We start from the raw sequence: 27884 nt of genomic DNA, 5'->3' as shown, positions 1-27884 counted from the left end.
CGGTTAATATTAGAATTAAATGTATAAAATTAAGATGTTAAAAGTATTTATCACTAAGATGTATTATGAAATATAATTGAAATAAAATTCCTTTACAGAAATTTTGCTATAATACTCATCTATAATCTTAAAAAAGCAGCACAATTTAGAATTTTAGACAAAACTTTCAAAAATTCGTTTTGAAATATTTTAGTATTTTTTAATTATTTACACCAATAAAAAGCATAAAAATTGCTTGTTTGAAATTTTCTATTAGTACAGATTTAAAATATAATTTTCTAAAAGAAGTAGTTACAAAAATTCCTTACAGCATAGAAAAAGCTAAAAAAATATCCAGCCCTGAAAGCATGCAATAGCATTATAATTATTTGGAACGCTAATTATGCTTGATAAATATGCTAATTTTTTAAAAATCAATCTCAATTTCAAAAATAAAAATACGTAGAAATTCTAATTTGTGAAATGAGGCGCTACAACCAGCTTTTTCTTGACAATTACACTCGCTGCAATGGGTAACCTATGTTAAATTTTTGCAAGTCGTCTCTACTCCTCCGGATGTGATCAAGGTGACAGCCGGCAACGCCTGAGACGAGGGAGAACACCCGTTTGGGTTAGTCTATTTCTTATAAGGTCCATGGCGTGCTGAGTGTTTCGAATGTTTTGCTTGTAGACGGAACGAAAGCTGAAAGGCGCTGCTGTTCGTGACGTCCCTGCATGGACCTTATAAGAGATAGACTAACCCAGTAGACGGGCGCGCGTCTTTGACATTTCGACAAGAAAGAGTAGGGACGATCTCGTTTACTTTAACACTGAAACCTATGGCGTTTGTGTCACATAACTCTTTTTAATTATTAAATGTGATACATTGTATAGTGATGAGATTATGAAAGCCACCGTTTTTTCCAAATAGGATTTAATATATCTCATTAAAGCAATTTTTACTGCATTTAAATTCCTGTCGCTGAGCTCCTAGAGACAAGACAGGGATTTTTTCTGCTCCTGCTTGCTTTGGTGTTCGCGCTTGCATTCCAGCTCCGAACCGCCTCGTTTTAGTTTTCTCTCGAGGACTCCGGCTGCGGACCGCTCCTTGGACTACAAGTTCGGACCGACTTCTGCAAAAAATGCGGTAAGATCTCTCCTTTTGTTCTCTGTACGTCAGTGCAATGGCAAACGGTCAGATTACTAAGCAGTTATTTGATTTATGTCAATTCTCCAAATTTGGTATCACTGATACACATATTGAGGAATTTGATCTTAAAAATGATAGCAACATATCCGCTTTTGTGTGGATAGTCACTACAATTGGCAAACCCACTTTCGAAACTAGTTGTAATTTAAAGGAACAACTCTTAGATGAGTTCAAAATTCTAAATGCAGCTCCTCAAAAAAATGAACAGATCGTTAACGAGCTAGATACCATCACAGCAAAATTAAAACTCTGCGACATGTTTATAAGCGTGAATAATCCCTTAAAAAGATGCAGCAGTAACCCGGCTGTAAATAACATCCACATAAAAGGATCAGACAAAAAATGCAATTCAAATAGTAATTCTCCACAGAAAGCTACTTTGAATTCCCAACCACAAAAACAAATTGTACAACAGAACAATTCTGTCCCCAACTCCCCACAAAAACAGAATCAACACACGAATGACCTGGAAAGAGATATCCCACCAAACAACCCCATAAAACGCACACATAGCGACAAAAACAGAAAAAAGAAAACAGAAGTTGACAGCGAAGGATTCAAAACCCCTCGCATCACTAATAAACGAACATTTTCCGAAACGGATATCACACCTCCTCTCCAACAAAATAAATACGAAAAATTAAACAATGAAGAAATGATGGATCAAAACAACGTAAATAATACTGAAGAATTTATCATCCCAAAGAAAACGGCCTCACACATCCCACCTATCGTCCTGCAGGACTTTACGGCGAATTGGGACAGAATGAAAGAAGAATTTGAAACAATTGGAATCACAAAAATAAAAGGAAATTTAAAAGGGGACACCCTTACCATAAGAGTATTTGATCCCGAAGATTACCGTAAAGCCACCGAATTGCTTACTAAACGGGATATTCCATACCACACGTATAAACTCAAAAGCGAAAAACCTTTAAAGGCCATTATCAAAAAACTCCCAAGAACCTCAAACCCGGAGATCATAAAAGAAGAAATTGCCAGTATGGGCATCCCCATCACAAAAATAAAACAAATAGAAAAATTTGAAGACGGCAAAATTATTAAATTACCGGTTTTCCTTGGGGAAACCAAAAGAAACAACGAGGGGAAAAAGATATTTAACATCACTTCACTACGTGGACTTGATGTTTTGGTATGCACGTATAAAAGTCGCCCAGGACCAGTTCAATGTCATAAATGCCAAAGATACGGGCATATTAAGGAAAAGTGCAATTACAAACCAAGATGCCAAAAATGCGCAGGCCCTCACGAAGGGTATACATGCAAACAGGACAAAAACTTACACTCCGCAAAATGTGCCTTATGTGGTTTAGACCACGTAAGCTCTTCAAAACTGTGTAAATTCCACCCTAACAATATCAAAAAAGCAATAGAAACTCGTAAAACGGAAAATGCTCAACCACCTCAACCTACATTCCAACTCAATCAAGAAGATTTCCCTGCTCTACCAACGGCAGCACAAAATACCAGCACGCAAGCGGCTGTATCCGCTCTTCCTACCCAGAAACAGAATCAAGAACCGGAACCTCCCTCCTTCTGCGAGTGGATTAAATTGCAGCTGACAAAAGCTAAAGATTTTCTAAAAAGCTTCAAAGAAGCTAAAAATATTATGAACAAAATCGAGGTTGTTATGGCAGCCATAGAATATTTTTCATCTCTAAACTATGACTTCTAGTCCTTTAAGTAATGAACACAAGATCATAACCACTAGCAAGTGCTTTCTTAAAGTCACTTTCTTCAATGCGAACGGTGTTCATAAGCAAAAGGAGGAAATTAAAAACTTTCTCATCACCCATAACATAGACATCATGCTGCTCAACGAAACACATCTAAGGAAGTCACATCGGATAAATTTCTCTGGATACCGGACAATCCGAGACGATAGAATTCATAACAGAGGTGGAGGTACTGCAATAATTATTAAAAACTACCTTCGTTTCCCCAAATATGAATTACCTAACACTGGCAATATAGAAAAAACAGCTGCAATAATTTATAGTGGACTGAATGAAGCCTATTTATTCATTTCAGTTTACAACCCACCTGGCAATAGACTAAACAATAATGATCTAAATAATCTCACAGCTGCTAATTTTCCTACTTTAATTGCGGGTGATCTTAACGCTAAAAATCAAGCTTGGAATTCAAGATTCAACAATACAAATGGAAATTTCTTGAACAACTACCTACTAAATCAAGATCTAAAAATTGTCGCACCTTTCACCCCCACTAGAATTCATCATGATGGCTCCGGAGACATCCTTGATGTTCTATTACTCAAAAATATCAATCAAACTCCTTCTCTGGAAGTCACTTATGACCTTAATTCTGACCACCTGCCAGTCACCTTTGACTTCTATGGATTCTATCACCCTTTGAAAACACATCTTACCAAGACCAACTGGAATCTAGTCAATAATCTTCTGCAAAATTATACCTGCAATAATAGTTACCCCCATAGCTTTGCAATAGAGAATGAAATCCATAAATTTACTACTACCATTCAAAACGCTATTTCCACTGCTACTTACTCCATAAAAGAAAATAAATCTCAAACCCTTCCCACCCAGATTAAAAATACTATCAAGCTCAGAAACGCAGCCATTAAGACCTGGCATCAGTCTAGAAACCCAAATGATAAACGGCACCTCAATTACCTAAACCGAAAAATCAAGACTGAAATTCATGAATACAGGAATCAACAATGGGACCACCTACTTGAAAATTTGGAGCCGAACCATGAAAATGTTTGGAGAATCGCGCGCTCCCTCAAAAATAATAACAGTTATACCCAGCACGCAATTGAACACTCTGGAACTAAATATTATTCGGACCAAGACATTGCTGACTTCATGGCAGAAGTACAAGAAAATATCTATAAACCCCTCCCGTCTAATAACTCGGAAACTGAAAACGAAGCTCAAGAAGCAGTCAACTACATACGCAATTTTACGCCTCAAAGGCACATACAGTTTACTTCTCCTAAAGAGGTGAAAAACATTATTAAAAACCTTAAGCCAAGAAAAGCGAAAGGTTACGACCAACTTAACAATAAAGCACTTAAAGCCCTGCCAAATAGATGCATTATCAATCTCTGCAATATTATCAATAATTGTATTAGACAGTCATACTTCCCCCAACAATGGAAGCACTCTATCGTAATTTTTATTCCCAAACCGGGAAAAAACCCAAAAGATGTCAATAGCTATCGACCTATCAGTCTTTTGCCGGCTATGGGCAAAATTTATGAGAAAATCCTTAACAATAGACTCACAAACTTCCTAGAAAATAATGACATTATTGATAACTTACAATTTGGATTTAGAAAAGGTCACTCGACCACTCATCAAGTCTTAAATCTTGTGGAAACAATAGCTCTTGCGTTTCAGAAAAAAAGTGCAGTTGCCGCATGCTACCTCGATTTTGAGAAAGCTTTTGATCGAGTGTGGCATGCTGGGCTAATTCTAAAGCTCATAGATCTCGAAATTCCTAAAAATTTAATTAAAATTATCTTCTCTTTTCTATGTAACGGAACTTTCCAAGTCAGAATAGGTAATACCTTCTCCAAAAAGAAAAGGATGTTTTGTGGCGTCACTCAAGGTAGTGTTTTGAGCCCAAAACTTTTTAATATTTATATTAACGATCTTCCTCAACCACTTAACTCCAAAGTACTCAAATATGCAGATGATGCTGTCGTACTCTCTGAATCTATTCAACCTCAACTGGCCATTAACAACCTCCAAATGTATGTTAACAATATCGCACACTGGTGCACAATTTGGAAAATAAATCTCAACGCTCACAAATGCAATACTGTTCTCTATAGACGTTATAAAAAACTTCAGAATGTCAACACTGAAATTAAAATCAATAGCACTCTTATCCCACATAATGATGCTTACAAATATCTGGGTGTCTATATTGATAAACAGCTGAACTTCAAAACCCACCTTCAATACATTGCCAATAAAGGGAATTCTGCTTATATGGCTATTTATCCACTTATTGGACGTAACTCCAAACTTAACTTACATACAAAAAAGATTCTCTATACTCCTCTCATAAGACCGATCCTTACATATGCCGCCCCTGCTTGGGCTATTGGCAATAAAAATGAAAGGAAAAAGATTGGTATTTTACAAAATAAAATTTTACGATCAATCACAAACGCTCCCTGGTTTATCAGGAATAAAGATATCCAGAAAGACCTCAAAATTCCTGATCTTATGGATCACATCCTCACCATATCTCACAATTTCTTTGAGAAAGCTAGGAATAGCGAGTACCAAGCAATCAAAAACATCATTGATTATGATCCAACTATTGAACATACGGTAAAAAGACCGCGCACAATACATCACAATCCTAGATGGTGATTGTAAATATGTAAATAGTGTAAATATCTTTTCCATTTATCCAAGATCTCATTTATTCAAGTTTATTTCTATTATTTTAATTTCCATTCAATTGAATCAATCATGTGACCACTCTGGTCAAATAGAACTTTGCGAACTAAGTTCTTCTCTGATTGGCTGACCCACATCACGTGGGTTTCACTTGTTGCTTAGAATTCTAAGCGCTCCTCTCTCATTCAGGGAGTGGATGCCGAGGTTGAAGGGTTGCTTTCCGATCTGACCGCCATGCCGCCTGTCTGCATGAGAACTGAGACCACTGCCGTAATAATTGCTAATGCCAAATTGCTTATCACATGTACAGCTATATTCGCAGGATTATCTCCTATACATTTTTCGCCTCTGTGCGGGTGCGTATGCACCACTATTCTCTCTAACCAACTGGCCGTATGACATGATCAAAACCGATTGGATTAAGGCTCTTTGTAGCCAAGGCCAATTGTAAAAGATACCGATTAGATTACTGCATTTAGCCCACTTTTTTAACGCGTAATTCTTGTACAAATATCTTTACTTTGGTAAAACGGTAAAAACTCTAAACACAAGATTTATAAACTTAATTTTGCGTACAAATAACATAAAATAATATAAGATTGATAGTACGCGATGCTTTGAAATAAATAAAGTAAAATTAAACACGATCTAATAATTTGTTTTTAATTTAATGAACATTTTCAGGCAGTGATTTTCCCAAACTATAATAGCATTACAAAACGATAATATTTATTTGATTACATGATCATTAAATTATTAACATTAAAGTAGATTAGTTATTTTAATAATTCATAAAATTCGGAGCCTTAAAGTTTCTGAGCGTAATGAAGAGGAAAAAAAGGTAAAATAAAATCTAGAAGCACTCATTTTATATTACGCCCAAAAGGAACCTTTTTTTACAGTTTTGTGTGTTATCTATATTTATTGAATATCATGTTCTTCGCCCGTTAACCACATACATACATTTGGAAACAGCATATCTTTAGAATTTCCGCAATGGAGATAAAACTGTTATTTTCTGTACAGTGCTCTCTCTGAACTCGTTGAGTTTGTTAATCAAAAATTCGTTAAAGTTTTACAAAATATGAAATAGATTAAAACAAATTCGAAATTCGGCCGTCCAGATGCCCATGTTTGGGTGGAGGATTACATTATTCAAAATTTGATGGTTCTAGATACTGTCGTTTTTGTCACAGTGCGAGAAACATTCATGTATTCATGCAGATTCTTCATTATTTAATTTTTTTTAATATAATACAGGGCGATAATATTTGGTAACAACAATTTGCAAGGAGACACGGATATTTATAGTAAAACAGCGCAAAATCCCGCTTCGAAACTAACAGCCTTGCTAGGCTATCACCCCTTTGGGCTAATATATTAAATTAACAGTAAATAAAAAAATCTTATGCAGAACTAAAAATAAATTTAAAAAATAATCACTATAAAATACAAGCAAAATTAATTATTACGGTTAAATACAATTTTAATATTAGAATTAAATGTACAAAATTTTTTAAGGAGTCAAAAGTGTTTATCGCTATGATGTATCATGAAATATAATTGAAATAAAATTCCTATATAGAAATTGTGCTATAATACTCATCTATAATTTTAAAAAAATAGCACAATTTAGAATTTTAAACAAAACTTTCAAAAATTCGTTTTTAAATATTTTAGTATTTTTTACTTATTTACACCAATAAAAAGCATAAAAATTGCAATAGAAAATTGCTTGTTTGAAATTTTCTATTAGTTCAGATTTAAAATATTCTTTTCTATAAGAAGTAGTCACAAATTCCCTTACAGCATAGGAAAAGCTAAAAAAATATCCAGTCCTGAAAGCATGCAACAGCTTTATAATTATTTGGAAAGTTAATTATGTTTGAAAAATATGCTAAATTTTTAAAAATCAATCTCAATTTCAAAAATAAAAATAAGTAGAAATTCTAATTTGTGAAATGAGGCGCTACAACCAGCTTTTTCTTGACAATTATACACGCTGCAATAGGCAACCACTGTTAAATTTCTGCAAGTCATCCCTACTCCTCTGGATGTCATCAAGGTGACAGCCAGGAACGCCTCAGACGAGGGAGAAAACCCATTTGGTTTAGTCTATTTCTTATAAGGTCCATGTTTGCAACACGAGAGGGCATTGTTAATGCTGTGCGCCAACAGATGACCCGATTCACACAGATGGTGCGGCAAATGCTGAGGCTGATTTTATTCAGCGCCTTCCACATGGTTGGCAGTGTGTGGTGACAGTAGCAAGGGACTACATTGAGGGTCTTTAGGCCCAGGTTTGTCATGTCAGCTTTATGTGTATTGTGTCTTTTCGTCTGTTTATGTCACATTTTTGAGCCGGACTGGTATCGTCAAGAAAAAAAATAGTTGCAATGACTTTTGCCCCAACTTATGTATAATAGGGGTAAAAACGTTTTTGTACAAATGTTATAAAACATGATTTCTTAAATTTAAAATAACAATACTAAAATTACATCTATAGAAATTTAAAATACCATCTCTATGTCTCTGTATATAATTAAAATTTTGAACAAAGTTTGAGTCAATAATAATATCGGTACTATTCGGTTTTGAGGGCCGTAAAAAATCGCCAAACTATTGTTGATACCAGTGCTGCCAAAAATAATTGCGGCAACCCTAACGCAAGAAAGGAAGTATAATAATAAATAACTATCTAAGATTGATGTTTTAATTTAGATGAAAGGTTCATTTCATATAATACATTTTTATTATTATAATTTATATAAAAAAGGCTAAACATGACTGAATGGAAGCATAAGAGTAAATAACTATTTCAGATCATTACTATAATTTATATAAAAATTGCTAAACATAACTGAATGGATGCCTGCATCGCTATTTCGCGACCAAGTTATAAAGCATTGTTTCATCCCGTTGGTTGTTCAAACATAATTTTCTATAATGAATGATACCTTTTCTTTGAAAAATTTCTCGGTAAAGTGCAGAATCGTCCACTTATTTGTTCGCCGCTTTTTAAAAGGGTTAAAAACAATTGAATTTTCGGTAGTGAAAATAAGTCGATGTGTACATGGTTACCTAGTATGTGCAATTCTTGAAAACGCGTCAAGCATAGGGTGATTCTGCACTTTACCCAAAATTCTATTGCAGACTTTTCGTCATAGGCAATTCTCAAATTGTTAAATCCATAGAATATCAAAAAAAGGATTTAAAATCAAAAAAGGATTTAAAAATCAAACTAGTATTTCAATCGCGTCTTAAGAAATATAAAACTATATAAACTTACGCAATCTGAAATCAGCGCGTGCGCTAGATGTGACGCTTTTGTGCACACATTTTCGCTGCAATTTTTTTACGGTCCTCAAAACGGAATAGTACCATAAGATCTAACTATTTAAATGTTCTACCGGTTTCGATTTATTTCCATTAAATCTGAGTTTTGGGGGACAAACTTGGCGGCCAGATTTTGGAAAAATAAAAACTGTGCTTTTGTCGCATTAACCCTCATCAACTCATTATCACACTATGTATTGAAATAAGCAATTAAATTATCAATTTTTTTCCTAAAGTTTTTCCAAACCACCAGCATTTATTAAAAAATGAAGGTCATTGCACAAGACACCACCTTCGTTTTTCCATTTCAGGTTTTTAAAAATTTACCAATTATGAGGCCCGAGAACAGCGGAGCATTGCAAGATCCTTGTAGGCAACGTCTAAATACATTTTTACTAATTTTTATTAATCGATTAAACAAGTAAGTGAGACAACGGTCGGTAAAATAATCTTTAATTAAATTACCTCCTGCCAATATCATTCCTGTTTAAGGAGGAGAGGATGGATGGCCAAGATACAAAAGTCAAAGGCGAAGGAGACATCGACTGAGACCACCGCGACATGATTATTAGTCTTATAGGTTCTAAGAAAGTTAAGAACTTTACAGTGCCTCCTCCCTAGAGCGACCAGGAATAAAACCGCATTGTTTTTACGTTATAGATGGTTTTAATGAAATAATGCATGGAAAACTCTCTTTGTCATAATTTTATAAAGGGTTTTCGCCAAGACTTCGCTAAAAAGACAGGTTGGTCGAAAACGATACAATCGCTTAATTTCTCTCGTTGTGAAAAAATAAAGGCACCTAGATTCATCAAATTTTGAATAACGTAGTCCTCCACCCGAACCCTGAATTTGGAATTCGTTTTATTGGCTGCTACATACTTAGTAAAACTTTAACGAATTTTTGATTAACAAACTCAACGATTTCAAAGCGAGCAATGACAACACTGTACGGAGGGGGGGGGGAAATCACACTTTCATTTCCAGCGCCTGAGGCTGTGTATCGGAAATTTTAAAGATATGCTCTTTTTAAATATTTTGTGATATTGCTGTTAGATTGAGTTTTATGGTTTGAGGGCGAAGAACATTATATTTAATAAACAAAACGTTGAAAAACTCCCCTTTGAGCATAATGTAAAATCTGTCAGGTTTTTTTTTTTTTTTTTTTTAATTTTCAATACACAAATGTTTTTGGAAATTTGCCCATAGACTTAAAAAACATTTCATTATTGAACTAGAAGAATTAATTAAATTTTCATAACTAGACTTCCAGGTAAGGCCAATTTAAGACCAATTTTTGACGCAATTAGCTCCTGAAAATAGGACGTGAAACTTTCAGAATTAACTGATGCATTTTATATTTTACACATAAAATTCGTGTGATGCCTAATGTCATGTATCAGTAATACGAAGAGAATAACTAAATAAAAGAAAAAAATGTGAAATAACGAATATTTTTATTAGACTTTTTAATTTTAATATTTAATGTTTGCTTACTAATAATTTTAGACAAGGAAAACCAGCGATTTCTTGCATACATTTTTATTAATCATAAAAAATGCATAGTTTTCTATGCCGAAGATTTTTAACAATAAAAAGAAAGAAAAACAAAATAACTTTTAAAAAATGTTATCTATTAATGTAATTTAATTTTATTTTCGTGTTTAAATAGGTAATCTTGGGGTATTCCAAGATTTATTGACTATAGTCCTGAGGCCAAGCGTCTGAATCCTGCTTCCAATACTATTAGGTATTGACCATTTGTTTAAAAGATGTCTTAATGATGATATCCTATGAAACAGGATTTTATGATAGCTCGCAAGGCAAGAGAAGGGGAAAGTGGGAATAATCTCAAATCCGTGCTATCTGATAACGACGTACAAAAGTAATTTTTATCCAATCTTTTCATAGTTTAATAGGAAAAGGGGCGTGTTTAGAAAGACTGGGCCACACCCGCTACTTCGGTGAATGCTTTATTTTTTCATGAAGCAGTGATTTTGCTTGTCGATGGCTTTATAAATTGGGGAAGAGATTTTGTCCAGAATATTGTTTTAAACACGAAAGGGAAAGTGTCATTTTCTTCTTGAGCTTCAGCGAAGTAATACAGTCTTGCCTTTGTGTAAAGGTATGTTTTAGCCAGTCAAAGTTTAAAGGAGAAAAAAGGTAAGTATAAAAACTGTGTCATTTATATTTTTAATATCAGGATAGCTCTTCATTCTAAGATCTGAATCTTCTATTATTTTACTCACAGAAACGTTGTAGAAAAGGTGTACCTCTTAGAATGGACGACATTTTAGAATCGAATATTTTCAAAATTGCTAAAGTCAAAAACAATAAATTTTTATAAATTACTATTTACTAATTTAAATAAAAATACTCTTGTTATCACTAATTCGAAGTCGATTGTTAAAATAATAATAATATTATTAGCTGTATGTAATTTTAACGTTTGATTTGTTTTATTATCTTTTATTACCTTCTGTTAGTAAGACTGAAATTCAAGTGCACACATTTAGAACTGAAGGAATATGGCTTACGTAATAAATCAAATAGTTGGTCATTTTACATGAGTTTTCGTATATCTAAATTGTTATTATTCTATACGATGAGAAGAAAAGTTCTTCGTTTAAATGTTTAAAAGTTCAAGGCTCATTATTATAATGAGAAATTAATATTTTAAATATAATTTATTCTACTTTCTGCAATGGTTACATTAACTTCAGCTTTTTATTGTCTATTTAGCAAATAACTGAATTTGAGCTTCAGCCAATGTTTGTAATGATTCTAGTCCAGTTCATTTTTTAAGCTGTAATTTTAGCTTACAATCATCAGAAACAAAGTATAATTCGTATTATACTCAGTTTGGATGGTTGTGGTACTCATAAAAGAGTGCCATACCACCCATATTGAGTTATGGTACCCATAACTGTACCTGATTGGGTTTCTGATCATAGATTGAAAAGAAAGAGCTCTTTTACTTTGGTTGATTTCATGGATTACAGATACAATTGTTGAGATGATTTTACAGATACAACAGTTGAAAGATACTCACTGAAGCTTACTATCAACCCATTGGAAGGATTTCCTGGTGTCTATTTTTACACAGACCTAACCTCTTAAAACAAAAACAAACGAAAAAAAAAAAAAAAAAAAAAAAAAGAACTCAGAAGTCTTATAATCATTCAGAAACGCTTTCCTGGCGCGGCTATGACGACACAAAGTACAAGAAAGAATCGACACGAACGGGAGCAGGAAACATGTTTATTATGCCTAGTGCAGCAGAAACCAAGAAATAGAACAAAAACGGACAATGATCGTCATCAAAGGTACTCGAGTCGCCCAACCGGTATACTGGTTAGCGTTGCTGACCCGTGCTGAAGGTCCCGGAGTTCGGATCCCAGAGAAGGCATAGATGTTTGTAAATGTATAGTGTCGGTGCGGCATGAGGCAGTCTAAATATGCGGTGAGCCGAAAGTCCCCTCGTGTGGTTTGATGGAAGGGGAGATAGGGGGGAGACCCTCAGATCCGTTCCCCCGGGTGCTCTCCATCAAAATTGAGGCTGGAACTGAGCTAAATCGCACTGTGACCAGAATGGTGCTCAAAGCTATTGCCAACGGCAGGCGTAATCTAGCGCTCCTTGCCACGAGGAATTTCGTGAGCTTTGGCTGACTACGTCAGACAAATGAGCATAAAACAACAACAACAAAGGTACTCGAAATTACGACCCCGAATGATGATGGGGCTCACATGTCCGGCACATGAAAGATCTGATGTTCTGGAAAATACCGGGAATGCATTATAAAACTAAATCGATTCAGCAAACGTATCTACTTACATTAATTTTCAATGAATATAGAAAATTTGACTTTAATTGTACCTGATACAAAAAATCAAATTAAGTCTGTATCTTAATCAAGTGTAATAAAATAATATGTTATTAAAACAAAGCTAGAGTTCTGGCTACAACCGATTCACTTGTCTTATGTTTACTTAAAATCTTTCTAGCAAAACTTATCCGTAACTTTTGCTTTATATATTTATTCATAGTAATATACAGATGTATTCATAATGTCAAATATACTGATATCGTACATTGTTTTCCAGGTCTTACGAATGAAGTTTTTACATTTATATTTATGGCAGTTTTTAGCAGCATTTCAAGGTATTTGAAATATTTTATCACAGTTAATTTTGTGTTAGAATGAAATTTTAGCACTACTTGCATTTGTAATGCACTGAATCTACTGAATAAACCTAGCAGTTTTATAATATTAATTTTTTTTTTAATTTAATGCAGATATGAATGTAATGTACGAAGCTGTGTTTAATGTACGAAGCTCGTATATACAACTGTACAATTTTCTCTAATTAAATTTGCCATAAAAATTCGTGAGCTCGCCTTTTTCTCATTTCTTCTTAAAGGGGCTTAATATGAACTAACTAATATGTCTACACTGCTCTCGAAAATATTCCAACGGTTTCATAAATAAGTAAATAAAGAATTTTATTTTTATTAGTGTAAGATTTAATTTTATATTGCAGTCAACTTCCGACTTGCCGTGGTGATACCGAGCACGACGTCCATGATTAATTCAAAATTATGGTTAATTCGAAGTCTATTAAACAAATTAAAAAACAATTTTAAAAGTAAAAAAAATCAGAATAATATAAATAGATTTTTAAAAGAATAAAAAAAGATTTAATTTAGCCTTGCTCTTTTTCAAGGGAGTAGATTTAGTAAATACAGCAAAGAGGAATAATCTCTCTCTCTATATATATATGTATATTTCAAAATTACTAATTTTTCTAAATACTTCATAAGAAACAAACAAATAAAACACAATTACAAAATAAACTGAATTATAAATTAATGTAATAAATTAATTCGAAAAAGCTTTTTTATATTGAATGATAAAATTAATGTAATCATTAATAAATAAAATTAAAAGCAAATTTTAAAAATTAAAAAATCAAAATATAAAATAACTATTTTTAAAAGAATTAAAATTGTTTAATTCAGTCAGGCTTTTTCTCAATGAATCTTGAAGCCTTTTTCTGATTTCCTATTAGACCAAAAATAGCAATTATTAACTTCCATAGATAAATAATAGTTAACAAATCAATTTCTTGTCTGTTTTCTTTCTGTTTATATTGCTTTTGTATATGAATGAGACTCAATATGAAACAAAATATTTTTAACTGCGCATTTGATTTATTTTTACAAATGAACAATTTACTTTTTAAGAGCGATTTAAAAATCAACTGATATTTCAATCGAAGATCCTCCCCCCCCTCTTATCTAATAGACGAACAGCGCGACTTTTTTCTATATTATTATATATATATGATATATATATATCAGCGACTAAAATCTACAATTATATATATATATATATATATATATATATATATAATTGTAGATTTTATTATTCAAAACTGATATATATATATATATATATATATCAGTTTTGAATAATAAAATTGATAGATTAATGGCATGCACAAAACTGATACGTAATTAACCTATCAAATATCGGATTGTAGCGCACCTTAAATAAGTTTCTTGTCTAGATAAATATTAACAAATCTTCTTAGATAGGAGATTGGTTTTTAACATTCAAATTTACTATTTTAGGTAAACAGTTCTAATTTAATTTAAACAATTCTCTTTATTAAATCTAAAATTTGGATTTTTTTAAGTGGTTCTAAATTCACACTAATATTATTGCAAAATATTGCCATATTAAGCTTTGCAGTTTTAGTCATTGAAGTTATTTTAAGGTTATTTCACTTTCTTACAAAGTCCACATTTTAATACTAGAAACGTTTAAATATTTATTCTGTTTTCCAGTTACACTACCTGATGTACTTTGGCATACATTTAATTTCTAATACACATTTAATTAATAAATTGATAATTATGAGCGTCTGCAGAATTTTCATAATTAACAAAAAAATTCGAACTCCCTTATATTCATATCTTGGGATTTTGAGTTCCCTTTTTATCCATTCCTTTTTCACATATTGTTTATTGCACTGTATTCAAGTTTTCATGTATGTAGAATTTATATATTTTGTATTGTATTTATGTCAATTAATATTTAAATGATAATTTTTACAAATTTGCATCATAACTCTAGTTAAGAGAAGATTTTTCTAACACCTTGGTAAAGCTTAATCTTCATGCAGCTTATTTTCTAACCTATTTTCAGGCTGAATTACGTATTTGTAAAATTAATTACGAGTATTTGAAATTATTTGTTAACAAAGATAGTCGCTAAATCACGCTAATAATATTTCTAATTGTTGTAACTTATAATGCAACAAGTTCATATGATTTATAATAGAATTCATTTATAATTTTTTAGCAGTATTGAATTTAGTAGCAGATATTGATAATGTTATACATTTAGATTACAATGATTTACATTGCCATTGCCTTCTTCGCTGATGTTTTTATGCTACCTTCCTAATATTTCAGAGGGCCCACCAGCGGCCGAGCGGTAAAAGTCGCTGAACACTGGTAGTTCGGTCCGAGGTTCGAATCCCGCGAACGGGCTGGAATGGGTGTTTTCGTGATTTTCACCATGTGTAACGTGTATACGAGCCAGTTCCCCTTAGAAAGTCCTCCACGAAGGCATCCATTCCCGTAGGCAGATAGCCCTCGAGGCTTTGCCGTAATTAAATAACCTAACCTAACCTAACCTAATATTTCAGAATGGCATACAGATAAGTTTAACTCATTCACCAAACATGTAAATCTCTAATTCAGCCCACTTTTGTTCTTATGTATGCTGTATCTTCTATTTTCTTTAATATATTGTTCAGCCTAATTTCAAAAGGTCTTATGATCAAGCGGAAAAGTCACTAAACATTGATAGTTCGACCCGAGTTTCTAATCCCAGAAATCCCTCAGGTCTTTCTTCTTCTTTTTTTTTTTTTTTTTTTTTTTTTTTGTACTTATTTACTGTGTAAAAATGTATAGTAAAAATTTCAGTTCATGAAGCAAAAATATTTTGTTAATTTATTCTTTAAAAATATTGCACAAATTTTCACCTTTGTCTTACTTAGCATATCTTTTTACAAATCTCTTTAATAAGAAAAAATATAAAAAGAAATTAATTCGGAATATACATCGGTACAAATTATATGTAACCTTTTCCAAAAGCATGGAGTTTATATGCATGTCAATAAATTAAGGATTATTTTTCCATCTAATTTTCTTAACATGTTTATTCCAGAATTTTCTTTTCACTTTGTAGCGCTTAACTTTATGTCTTTTCTATAATCATTCAATTTCTGTGGCTATGGTAACTTTGCATACCTGACAAGTAGTTATATATTTTTAACCACTGTATTTTAATTCCTGTTGCCTGTCAGTATATTATTTATTCACTTGTTTCACAAGTGCAAATATTTATTTTGTACGCAAATCTACGCAAAATAGCAATAAAACTTCAGTTATGTGGAGATCCTGATCGATTGCTTGTTTTAGATTAAATGAAATTAAGCTTAATGTTACTGTTAATTAGCTCGTTATTAATTTAATTATACGTTTCTAATTTTTTATCTGTTCAGATATTTCCAAGTATATTACACAAACTTTTGCATCTCAATTTTTAGTTTTTGGTTAAATAAATAAGCTTTTATTTATTGAGAGGCTTGATTGATTATATTAATTTGCAGTACTGCTTATCTAATTCTTTTCTTCTAGATAAATTTTAGAAAAAACGTCTTAGCATAATAATTTTAATTTATTTACAATTTATACGTCAGTGTTCCAAACCCATAGTAATGTTGTTATAATAAATTTCATGCTAATGTTGTTATAATAAATTACATGATTATTTTAATTAAAGAAAATATTTCTAGCACACTTTGATTCGGAATAATCTTTTGCACGGCAGTGAACTATATTAAATTTTCCAGTCTAGTTCAGACATCTTGACTATTATTGATGCAATTTATAAAAAATATAATTGGTGTGCTTTATAATTATTTAATTTATGATATTATTATAATACTTGTTGCTCTAATATTGTAATCAATGAAAGATGTTTGTAGTGCTAATATGTATGTTTACCAATACCTTTTATTTTCTTTGTTAGCTCTCCCATTTATTACTGTTATTTAAGTAATTAACCTGCTTGGTAGGTATTCTTTACTTGTTCTGATTGTTGATATGTAATTCTATTTCTTTATTTTTATTTTTCCCTTGGCTACAATTGGCTTCGAAAAGTTAAATTAAAACCCTGTAGGCAACGGGGAAAAGAAATTTTGATTCATGCAGTTGGACTATAGCAGAACGGGGGGGGGGAGGATTTTCATTTGTGCAGTTGGGAGCCCACCCATACAACTCTCAGTATTCAATGGGATTAATATTTTGCTCGATATTTTTATTTAAAATAGTGTAGCAATATCCTTTTTTAGCCATTCCGGGAAAACGTTTTTTGTTTCTTGGGACGACTATGCTCTTTCTTAATCAGAATGGGAGGCACTGATTTGCATCAAAGAGAGATTTCTTATTATCTGATAATTCAACACAATATACTTTGTTAATCTTCCGGAGAGAACGGGAAAAAATCGATTTCTGAGCCCAAACTGCAGAGGCTTTCGAAGTCATCAGTCATCAATAAATGTTACATCTCTGATTATTTACTTTACATGCATCAGAATCCTAAAGTCTACAAGCTTCTGATTCTAATTCAGTTGGAGGAGCACGTTGTATAAAATTGTGGTTTTAGGTATCGCCACAAAGCGAGGAAGTTATTACGATGTGAAGGATGATTCGCACATTTTTCTGTAATGGCCTTGAATGTTTTTTTTTTTTTTTTTCTTTTTTTTTTCTGTAATGCGAGAAAAAAACATACGTTTAGTACAGTTTCTTTATTATTTAATAACAGAGGTCAGAATCTTCGTTTAATAATTAACGCAGAAACTTCGTTTAATAATAAATGCTCTATGAAATAATGCACACGAAGCCGTTAAGGTACTAAGTTTTTATTTATATGAAAAGCAACATGAAAAATTTAAAATATGAGGTTAGAAAAATAAAATTTTAAAATGCATAAATTATGCTCAACATTTTTAAATACTAAGAAACAGATGAATTTTGAATGCTAATTAAACTTTTATAAGCCTATAAGGTATTTCTCCGCCTTGGTGGTTTAGTGGTCAGCACACTGAGCCGATATTTCAGAGGTCCGTGGTTCGATTCCTGGCGAAGGCTTTGCTAATTTTTCATCTTCCCTGCTTCCAAAAATCCTAATGTCTCTACTAAAACGGTCTCTACTAAAAGGGCGCCCGAACTAAAAGGGTCGTGGATGATGAATCTCCAGACCCAGGATTTGGGGATTGGGTCCCCTAAAAACCCCAGTCGCCATTTAAAAGCGGGAGTATATAAGGTATTTTTCCCGCCTTCGTAGTGTAGTGGTCAGCACACTGAGCCGGTATTTCAGAGGTCTGTGGTTCGATTCCCGGCGAAGGTGTTGCTAATTTTTCAATTCTCCTACTTCCAAAAAATCCTAGTGTCTCTACAAGCCCAAAGGGGCAATTTCCCCAGAAGGGCTATTAATTTCGTTTTGGCATTTTGCGTCGATTCACTATATATGTCGGTTGACTTTTTAAATTGTTGCCACCAAATATTAGAGCCCTGATAATATTTAAAGAAATTAAATAATGAAGGATCTGCATGAATGTATGTATGTATGCTTCTCGCACTGTGAAAAAACGATGGTACCTAGAGACATCACATTTTGAATAACGTAGTTCTTCATCCTAATATGGGCATCTGGAAGCCCAGATCCGGAATTTGGAATTCGTTTTATTATCTATTTCATATCTTGTAAAATTTTAATGAATTTTTGATTAACAAACTCAATGATTTCAAAGGGCGCAATGGCAGCACTGTACGGGAAAAAAAAAAAAAAAAAAATGAAACCACTTTTATCTGCAGCCCGCGAGACTGTGTATCGGAAATTCTAAAGATCTGCACTTTTAAATATTTTGTGACATTACTGTTGAATTGAATTTTATGGTTTAAGTGCGAAGAACGTGATATTTAATAAGTAACGGTAACACACAAAACGTTAAAAAAAGCCCCTTTAGTAGTTATATAAAATCTGAAATCTTTTAGATTAAAAAAAAAATTCCTTTTGTTTTGAATGCTTTTTGATCACGTATTTTTTTGTGATGTGTGAATGCTTTTTGATCACGTATTTTTTTGTGATGTGTGAATGCTTTTTGATCATGTATTTTTTTATGTAACAGTTTCCTACTGTCTCCGACTGTTATTTCTTCGCATACCTGAAAGTCGACCTGAAGGGAAAGATGTGATATTAACTTGCGAATTCGATCTGGAAGGCGATATTCTATACACTATTAAGTGGTTTCACAATGACCAGGAATTCTTCAGATTTTCGCCCAGTGAAGAACCTAGTACAATGTTTTTTCCTAGCCGTGGAATAAAATTAGATGTAAGTATGATTCCTTTTCTTCATTTGAAAATTAGACCGAGTCCACTACATAATCACTATAAAACCACTAATAAATCAAGTCCACTGAATGTCGTTCAAAAAGAACGTAGACTTGGATAAGCTTGGATTAAATGTATATTCGGGTAATTTTTAAAAATGAAGCTTCTTTGTTGTTATGCATTCCATCTCGAAATGAAGATGAGCTTATCCACAGATGAGCTTAACCGGAATATGCATTAAATGTATATACAGTTAATTATAAAACTGAAGCTTCTTTGTTCTTATACATTACATTTCTAAACGAAAAAAAAGTACAGGTGAGCTTATCCAGAATACAAAGCAGATTGCTGTCTGCTATGTAATCTGCATAAGCTCATCTGTACTGTGTGGACCAGAACGATGTTGATATTAAAAGTATCAAAGAAAATTATTTGCAAAGTATATAAATGTGCTAACACTAGAATAATAAAATGCGTTGAGAGTCATGAAATTTATGGGAGGCAAGCTACCTACAGCCTTCTGCTGCCAAGAGCACAAGCTAATCATTCCATCAAAGTTGCCTCATTGCTTTTATATATCAAGAAATTGTGAAATTCTACTCCTCCTCATAGCAAGGATACAATTTCTTGATACATAATTTTCTTCATCTATGTTTATTATATTTCAACTATTAGTAATCGTAAATCATCCCAATTTTTCATTTTGAAACCTTACAAGGAATTTACAATGAACTCCATATTTACCAAAGACTTTCTTAAGACTAACTCGTTTTCCAATCGCCAGTTGGTGCTAGGGGCACTGTCATTCTCCAAATTCTGCCTTTAGCGAACGAAACTCACCAGCTCGACTTTTAGAGCTTTCTCGAATATTTTTTTCTTTTTTCTATTTCCCATATAGAAGATAACATTTTCATGTTTGTTTAACTTAGATATTAATCTCAGTTGCGCAAAAGCGCTTATTTTCCGATTTCCAGCCAAAGGCCTCACAGTACAACGCCAAATAGAAGTCCTGGAGAACCACCAACGATGTCCGATGCCTCTCATCAGCAGATCTATGGGAATATGCCATTTGCGACTGTATGGTCCTCGTTGACTTTGTGAATACCGAGAAGATAGACATGCATCTAATCTATGCAGCTGAAAATGGTAATGGCAGAGCAGTGCCACGAATGTATGAAGAATCCTTTACCAATGTCCGACCATAAATTGTTTGAGAGGTTACAAAGCCAAGTTGGTGAAACTGGTTCATTGTACAGGAGCGGGTAAGAAACGGAACCTTGTGGAAGATAGATCCGACACAAATGCAAGAGCTACTTTATTTCGCTTAGCTGTCATTCAGTCTACCGTTTGGAGACTGTTAAATGAAGAACTATTGCACCCATCCCATGTTCAGATAACTCAAGCGTTGAAAACCAGATTACCCTCTGCGTATGGGATTCTGCCAGTAGTTTTTGCAGCAGAGTACATTGCAATCAGATTTCCCAGCTCATCTGCGATTTACAGATAATGTGATTTTTTATTACACGAATGTATTTTCATTGTGCGAATTTCTCAAGTGTGGGTAGCCACAAACGTAACACTAAACTTTAACATCCTTTCCTAAAATGAATCTTTGTGAATGTGTGGGTGAGTATTTTGAATGACCTTCCTGCCAGGCTCATATCTACTACGAGCGTGTCTCAATTTCAGCGCTTTCTGGTAAATGTTTTTCCTGATTCCTTAAAAGATGTTCTGATTGCCTTCGTAATCGACAGTGGTTTCAGCGCAAAACGAAGCCAGCTCATTTTAGCATGGATCTGTGCAATTATCCGAATACCACTTTTGGGGCACTATGGGTTAGCTGTAGTGGACTAGTTCGTTGGATACCCCGATTTCTCGAGTCTCGATTCTTATGAGAATATCCGTTGCGGCTGCAAAGGTAGGAAAAATGTTGGCATCTTTGAAACTGCAAGCCATTTTTCAAATTTAGGCTGTCAAGCATGCGTCAGTGTTGGTGGGCATAATTTAGAGGAGTTATTATAAATATTGCTGTAAAGAAGCACTTTTAGACAATGCTGTAAGTTAATAGTTTGTATTTCCATAAAAGAAGAGAAAATTAACTGTCTTATTGCTTGTGTTTGTGCTTCAAAGCGTCACTTGCTCCCATAATATTTCCGTAGAAAAAAATTTATAGTTCTGCTCATTAAAGATCATCACACGAGTTTTTAATTGTACGTATAAATTGATGTACATCTGAGGAAGCTTTAGTTTTGTTTTGGCCACGTGAATGTCAAGTTTTTAGATTGAAGTGGAATTTTAACGATGTCAGATGGTTGGAAATCGTGAGAGGAGTCATAACATTTTGTAGGCAGAGGCAAAAGTTTAAATTTCACGTCTAACCATTTCAAAAGTGTATCGTAAATAGAAGAATTCCGGTTAAACGACCTTACCACAACAATGTTGCACAAGAAAAGCCTCTGGACGACATGACAAATATCAGCTGAGAAAAATCAGTTCACGTGGTTGGGGTACAACTTTGTTTCAAAGAGCATCGAAATTCAGTGTTGGGATTTAATAAACATCAATGAAGGATTCATTGTATGGACGTTAAGTACTGGCATCCAACCAAAGTATCTCCGATGAATGCATGACACAGAGCTATACAATTGGCCGAGAATTATGATGACAGGAAACAAATAGCCTAGTCTGAGCAGTGTATCTCCAACTGTTTTGAATAGATGGAGGTATCTGTGGGTAAGCATATAGAATGAATCTCTAGATTTTACATGTCAATAGGAAATTATACAAATTGATGGTAATTGTATGGAGTTTTTTAGATGGTATTCACTCAGCTTCTGGTACGTCTGCGAACGTCTCTTATATGTGAACATTCTTGCTGATGAAATTTTCCAATCCGCTCCTTGCTCTAATTCTGATGACCTCCTAGGCATCCTTTCTTAGAATAACACACAAGTGTTCAAGATTAGAGACATCAAGTAAGGTTAGAAGATCACGCTTCTGAGTTTCGAATCTTCTCATCACCATTGAAGTTACCTGATCTAACGTCAGAGGCGTAGCTAAGGTTTTCAGCGCCGGGACAACTGAAGATCTTGCGCCCCTTTCTGTGTGCCAAGAATGAAAAATGTTCCATTCTAAAATTTCCTAGCATCAGTTCGGCGCCGCTGAATGCTGTTCCCGGAGACAGAAGTCCCCCCTTGCCCCACTCTAGCTACGCCACTGTCTAACGTTATCGAATACATCTAGAATGTTATTAAAAGCGTTTACAGTTCTACTCTGTGTTGTATTGTCTCGATCCGTAAGTATTAGTTTGGCGCATCAGTTTGTTTGGAACTTTAGGGTATTTATGAATCTACTTTGCTTAAAGATGTTCAGACTGCCCTCGTAATCGACAGTCATTTCATCACAAAGAGCTGATGCTTCATTGTGCTATAGTAAAATAAGTCAAACAATCACCCATAAACGGCTTACGTAATTGCCATAAGTAAAACAATCACCCATAACTCGGTGACAATAATTCGGCCCAATGACAATTATGCACCTTATAATTGCGTATAAATGCATTATTTTTAAAATACTATAAAATTAATTGCATCAATTACCCTCAACGGCACTCTACAATGTGCCATCTGCTCATGTACTCGTATATAAATGTGTCGTGTACCTATTGATTATGAAATCGAATGATATAAGCATTGTAAATAGGAAAACAGTATAGCATTGTAAATAGGAAGCTGTACCCATGCACCCGCATACATTTCTATGTAACGTGACACAGTAAGGCAAAATATCAACCTAGTGTCCTATTATGAAATTAATAAGCACCTATTACTAGTTCTAACATTATTTTATGGATCTAGAGTTAAAGTATATGAAGTAAGTACCAAATGTTTATGTCACCAATGACTATTATGTACCAAATATAAGCATATATACGCTTTTGTCTATATGTAATTGTGTATGTCCTTGCTTATATGTAATTGTACCCATGTATCTACTAGTGTTATCACATATCTTGGCACTGTATAGTTAATATACATCTATTACGCACTGAATAATCATGTACCTAATGTGAAATGTCTGTATATATGTATATGAATTTATCTTCTGTATATATGATAATGTAACTATGCATCTGCACATTTTATCCTGTAACACGGCACAATATCGCAAAGAACTAACTAGAGCCTCACTCTACAATTAATTGCACCAATTATCTGTTCAGCATTGTATCGAGTACCTATTGTTAATGTATGTTAAAGTAGCACTAACCTAACGCTTGGGTATCCACTAATTACTGTGTACCTAATACACGTGTTTTAATATCTTTGTACATTGGTTAATGTACTTAGGAAACAGTACAAATAATTCAGTAGCAAGACACTGTACCACACAGTACTAATCTAGGGTCTAACTTTTAATTCACTGTACTAATTACTTATTCCAGCATAACATTGCGCACCTAGTATTTCAGTATGTACATGTCTTCTGTAATCTCAACATATGAGTACACACGTTTTGTATATATGCTACCGTATCCATGCTTTTGCATACACCTTGTAACATGGCAATGTATTATCCAGTGTCTAACATTAATTAGCTTTAACGCCACTGTATGAAGTACCAAATTTGTGTGTAAGTTTATATATTAGTATATTAGCACAATGAACATGTATGGTTATCTAGATAAAGGTGGACATGGCGCTATACCGATTAACCGTATTGGTAGAGGGGTGGTGCCCACGTCCTCCGTCGCATGTTGCATGTCGTAAGCTCACGAGAATGTTTTCTTCGATTTCTCATTATATTTTCAAATAAAACTTTTATCGTCACGTTTCAATGTTACTTTTTACCACCTAGTTCTTTTTCTGTCAAAGACTGAACCTGTTTCCTGAAAACGTTCCAAAGTATGTTGTACAGCGCAACATGAACATTTCAGAATTTTGGCAACGCACGAGTTTTTTTTTTTTTTTTTTTTTTTCTTATTTTAAGAACAGGCTTTAATACCGCTTTTTAACATTGCATTTTGGTATTTTCGATAAAAATCCAAATGAAAACCAACACAACTAGCACAACACAATAACTGAAATTTCACTAAAACAAAGTTGCTTACCAATTTTAACAAAACCTGTTTTTGAAGGAAACGATAAAAAATGAATGCTTAGTTGAATTGTTTGTTTCTTTTTATTTTTTATAATATGTAATAATTTTAAAAGAAATTTATAATTGTATGCAAATAAACATTTTTGTATCTGACACTTGCTTTTAAAGATCTTAAAAACATCTGGGTGCCTAATGCTTTTAGCCAAGGCCTTCAATTCTATATTATTCAATTTTATATCCTTTACACGAATAATATATTTTTTATCATTTTACTTACAGCTGAATCAAACTACGAATACATCAGTCGTATTACGAGATTTGGAGCTTACTTCAACAGGCATGTTTCGCTGCGAAATTTTAACAGATGCTCCACATTTCCAGACGGTAACAGCGGAAGCATTCATGGTTGTCGGAGGTAATTCGTTACCGCAATATTAATAATTTTCAGTGTCTGAACACAGTTAACAAATGCGCTTAAAAATGCCTCTCCTTTGAGCACACATTGCGTTTTTAAGACCCCCTAGGCGATAAATATTTTAAGAGAGTGACGCCATTTCTTCAAGCGAATATCGTCTGCTGTTCAGAACACCAAATCATTAGCCATCGGTGACTGTCATTTGCAAAATGGTCGTTGAAGAGTGGTTTAAGTCATGACGAAAGAATGACCGTAGTTACCATGGTATTTTACTCATTATGACTAAATATGATTAAAGGATAGATTTGTTAGTGGTGCTATATAACTATTGATGCGAATATTGTTCGAAATGCCAAATTAGGTAGGCTAGGATACAATCTAGTAAATGCTATATGCCAGCGATTCTCAACCGGTGATACGCAAGAGAAAAATAGGTGGTAAGCAAAGAAACAAAGTATTTTAAACTATTAAATTCAATAATTAAATATCCCAACATCCTGTTTAAGAATTTTCTCTATCCACTCGTAAATTTATGCGATCTGAATGCCGTTCAAGGCCGCCCATAAACTTTAGCAAAGTAATGCTTTTTTATTTTCGCAAATATTCTTTTAGCCACAGACATAACAAAATTTTTCATACATGATGTTTTTAAAAGGAGTAATAGAAATGGATGTAGTATTTAATAAAAAATAAATATAAATTCCTATAAAAAAGATAACAGTATCTCATTACTTCTTTTAGAGATGATTTATTTATTAGCATGTCTACACTTCATGTCACCACCATTTCCGTGCTGCTATTGCTCTATTTTCAATTAGAATAACTTTTTCACATCGATTTTCAGTCTTTATCAGCAGGTATTTTGTCTTCTTGTTCCTTTGTGTTTCTTACTTTACTACGGGATTTTTAGAATATCGTCGTTTGTTTCTGAAGAACACTGAAAAAAGCTGAACTCTGAAAAAAAATTTAAGGCATTTCAAATAAAGCTATTAATTTTTATTGGTCTTTTGCACAACCTATTTATGTGAACAAGGATTGGCTTCCATGAAATACAGAACAAAATTAAAAGTGGATTTTAATTTACGGTTAAAACTAAGTGAAAAAGACCAGATATAAAGGAATTGATCTCTCTTAAAGAGGCTCAAATTTCATACTAACTTTTAGAATTAAAGTATTATAACTAAAAGTTTGCTAATTAAAATGGTAACCAATTTGTAATCTAATATTTTTATGTGTTCATATTTAATACAAATAGGCAATATTGCCTATTTGCAATGGAAATGGAAATTGTGCAAATGGAAAAATTTTAATTTAAATGGAAATTGTGCAAAATGGGTTGTGCAAAAGGAAAAATTTTTTTAAATGTTTTTGAGAAATTAAAAAATAATGATTTTAAAATGTAGCGGTGATACTAAAGGTTTTCGATTTTTGTTTAGATGGTACGCGTTAGGCAAACGGTTGAAAACCGCTGCTATATAATTAGGCCTTCAGATCACAAATACCCTCCTGATTCCAGAATAAGTCAAGATCTATTTTTCTTGCCCCTCTTTCTTTCGTTCTGTGGTTACCTAGAAGATTGACACTAGAAAGGGAAAAAACATGAGTCGATTGTTCTGAAGCACTGCTTTCCATGATAAGGGTCTAATTGTTTTTTCACATTCAATGGTTCAGTAGAAAGAGCTTAAACATGGTTCTTGCAAATGAAGTTTGACTCAGAAACGAAGCAAGACAGCAAAGCGTAGAAATTTAATGGATCTTTCTGACCCCACACAGAAATCTCGCGGGAAGATGATAATTCTTATTCTTTTGTGAAGAAAAAAAGAAACATTTCTTTTTGATTATATCCCAAGTAATACCACGATAGCAATGTTTATTATGTTTACCAACTGATTCATTTATGACAAACAGCAAAGGTAAAACGCCGTGACAAAGTCAGCAGAAAAGTGCTGCTTTTGCACAGCAATCTTCGAGTACACCTCCGGTTTCCGCAAACTGTCTTGCAATAATACTGTTTTCAGCTTCTCTTATCAACCAACCGTATTCACTAGCTCTGCGACGTCCTTTTGTTTAAAAGTCTGGTCATGTGATGTCATTTTGTTTAAAAAACTGAAGCAGCAATTGCAGGGTTCATGTTACAGTAAGGTGATTGTTTGAAGTATGTCTTGCAGGAATGGTTTGAATATTGTGACAAAAACTCTTCTACCTGCTATTCGAGGGTTAACGGATCGCAATGCTACGTACATTGAGATCAAGGAAAATATTTGGAAAACTGAAAAATTAATTTTAGGTACTTAACTTGCATAAGTACGTTAGACTTGTTAAATATCTCTTTCCTATATTCTGCGTTAATTTTAATGAATTTTAAGTGACTTCGATGATTTTAGAATTGCGGATAACAATGCAGCAATGGGTCAGGAGACAATTTTTGATACATGGCGAAACGCTATGAAATTCTTTTTACTTTGATATGCAATTATACATATTTATAAATAGTAATTTCTTAATTTATAGTTTATGAGAATAATTATGTGTAGCTAAAAACAGTCATTTCACTATTACCATTAGCTTTTCAAGTATTCTTTTTACCTTGATATGCAGTTATACGTATTTATAAATAGTTATTTCTTAAGTTGTAGTTTATCAGGATAATTATGTGTAGCTAAAAACAGTCGTTTCCCTATTACCATTAGCTTTTCAAGTATTCGTTTTTCTTTTCCCTTTCTTTCCTCACATTTTATGAATATGGATTACGATACTTAAATGTTTACAAAGCGTTGAACTTTAAAATGTTTTAATTAACTATTTTTCATTCCTGTTACAGAATTCTACAGTGGAGCTTATCGAGAAATCAGTCAATCATTCTGCTTCATTGTTATTTTATTCATTATTTATTATTTATGATATTAAATAAAAAAATCCTATTTCTGGAAATGAATGTTGAAA

The 27884-nt window shown here is 33.2% G+C and overlaps 1 protein-coding gene across 2 annotated transcripts; it reads left to right on the top strand.

Annotated features, from left to right (window-relative positions):
* Positions 1 to 953: 953 nt before the first annotated feature.
* LOC118200441 (uncharacterized) lies at positions 954 to 27884 on the top strand. 2 transcript variants are annotated; one of them, XM_035372411.2, is made up of 5 exons: positions 954 to 1126; positions 13057 to 13114; positions 19222 to 19427; positions 24806 to 24941; positions 27763 to 27884. In XM_035372411.2, the coding sequence occupies exons 2-5, from the start codon at positions 13066 to 13068 to the stop codon at positions 27840 to 27842; spliced, it is 471 nt and encodes a 156-aa protein (XP_035228302.2). In that variant the 5' UTR covers positions 954 to 1126; positions 13057 to 13065; the 3' UTR covers positions 27843 to 27884. The 2 variants fall into 2 exon arrangements, with proteins under 2 accessions (XP_035228302.2, XP_085682610.1); XM_085826484.1 differs by lacking the exon at positions 954 to 1126 and adding an exon at positions 10615 to 11115.

The sequence above is a fragment of the Stegodyphus dumicola genome, chromosome 11 (genome assembly GCF_044657685.1).
Source record: "Stegodyphus dumicola isolate Sdum_Otavi_A_Nest chromosome 11, ASM4465768v1".
In the NCBI taxonomy this organism is placed as follows: Eukaryota; Metazoa; Arthropoda; class Arachnida; order Araneae; family Eresidae; genus Stegodyphus; species Stegodyphus dumicola.
Note: the sequence above shows the minus strand (reverse complement) of the source record. Positions and strands in the feature narration are given on the sequence as shown.

Excerpts from the sequence above, each read along its gene's own strand:
- LOC118200441 (XM_035372411.2), top strand. The coding sequence starts at position 13,066 with ATGAAGTTTTTACATTTATATTTATGGCAGTTTTTAGCAGCATTTCAA. Across the intron at positions 19,428-24,805 it reads GCCGTGGAATAAAATTAGAT|CTGAATCAAACTACGAATAC; the intron begins GTAAGTATGATT and ends TTTTACTTACAG. Across the intron at positions 24,942-27,762 it reads AGCATTCATGGTTGTCGGAG|AATTCTACAGTGGAGCTTAT; the intron begins GTAATTCGTTAC and ends TTCCTGTTACAG.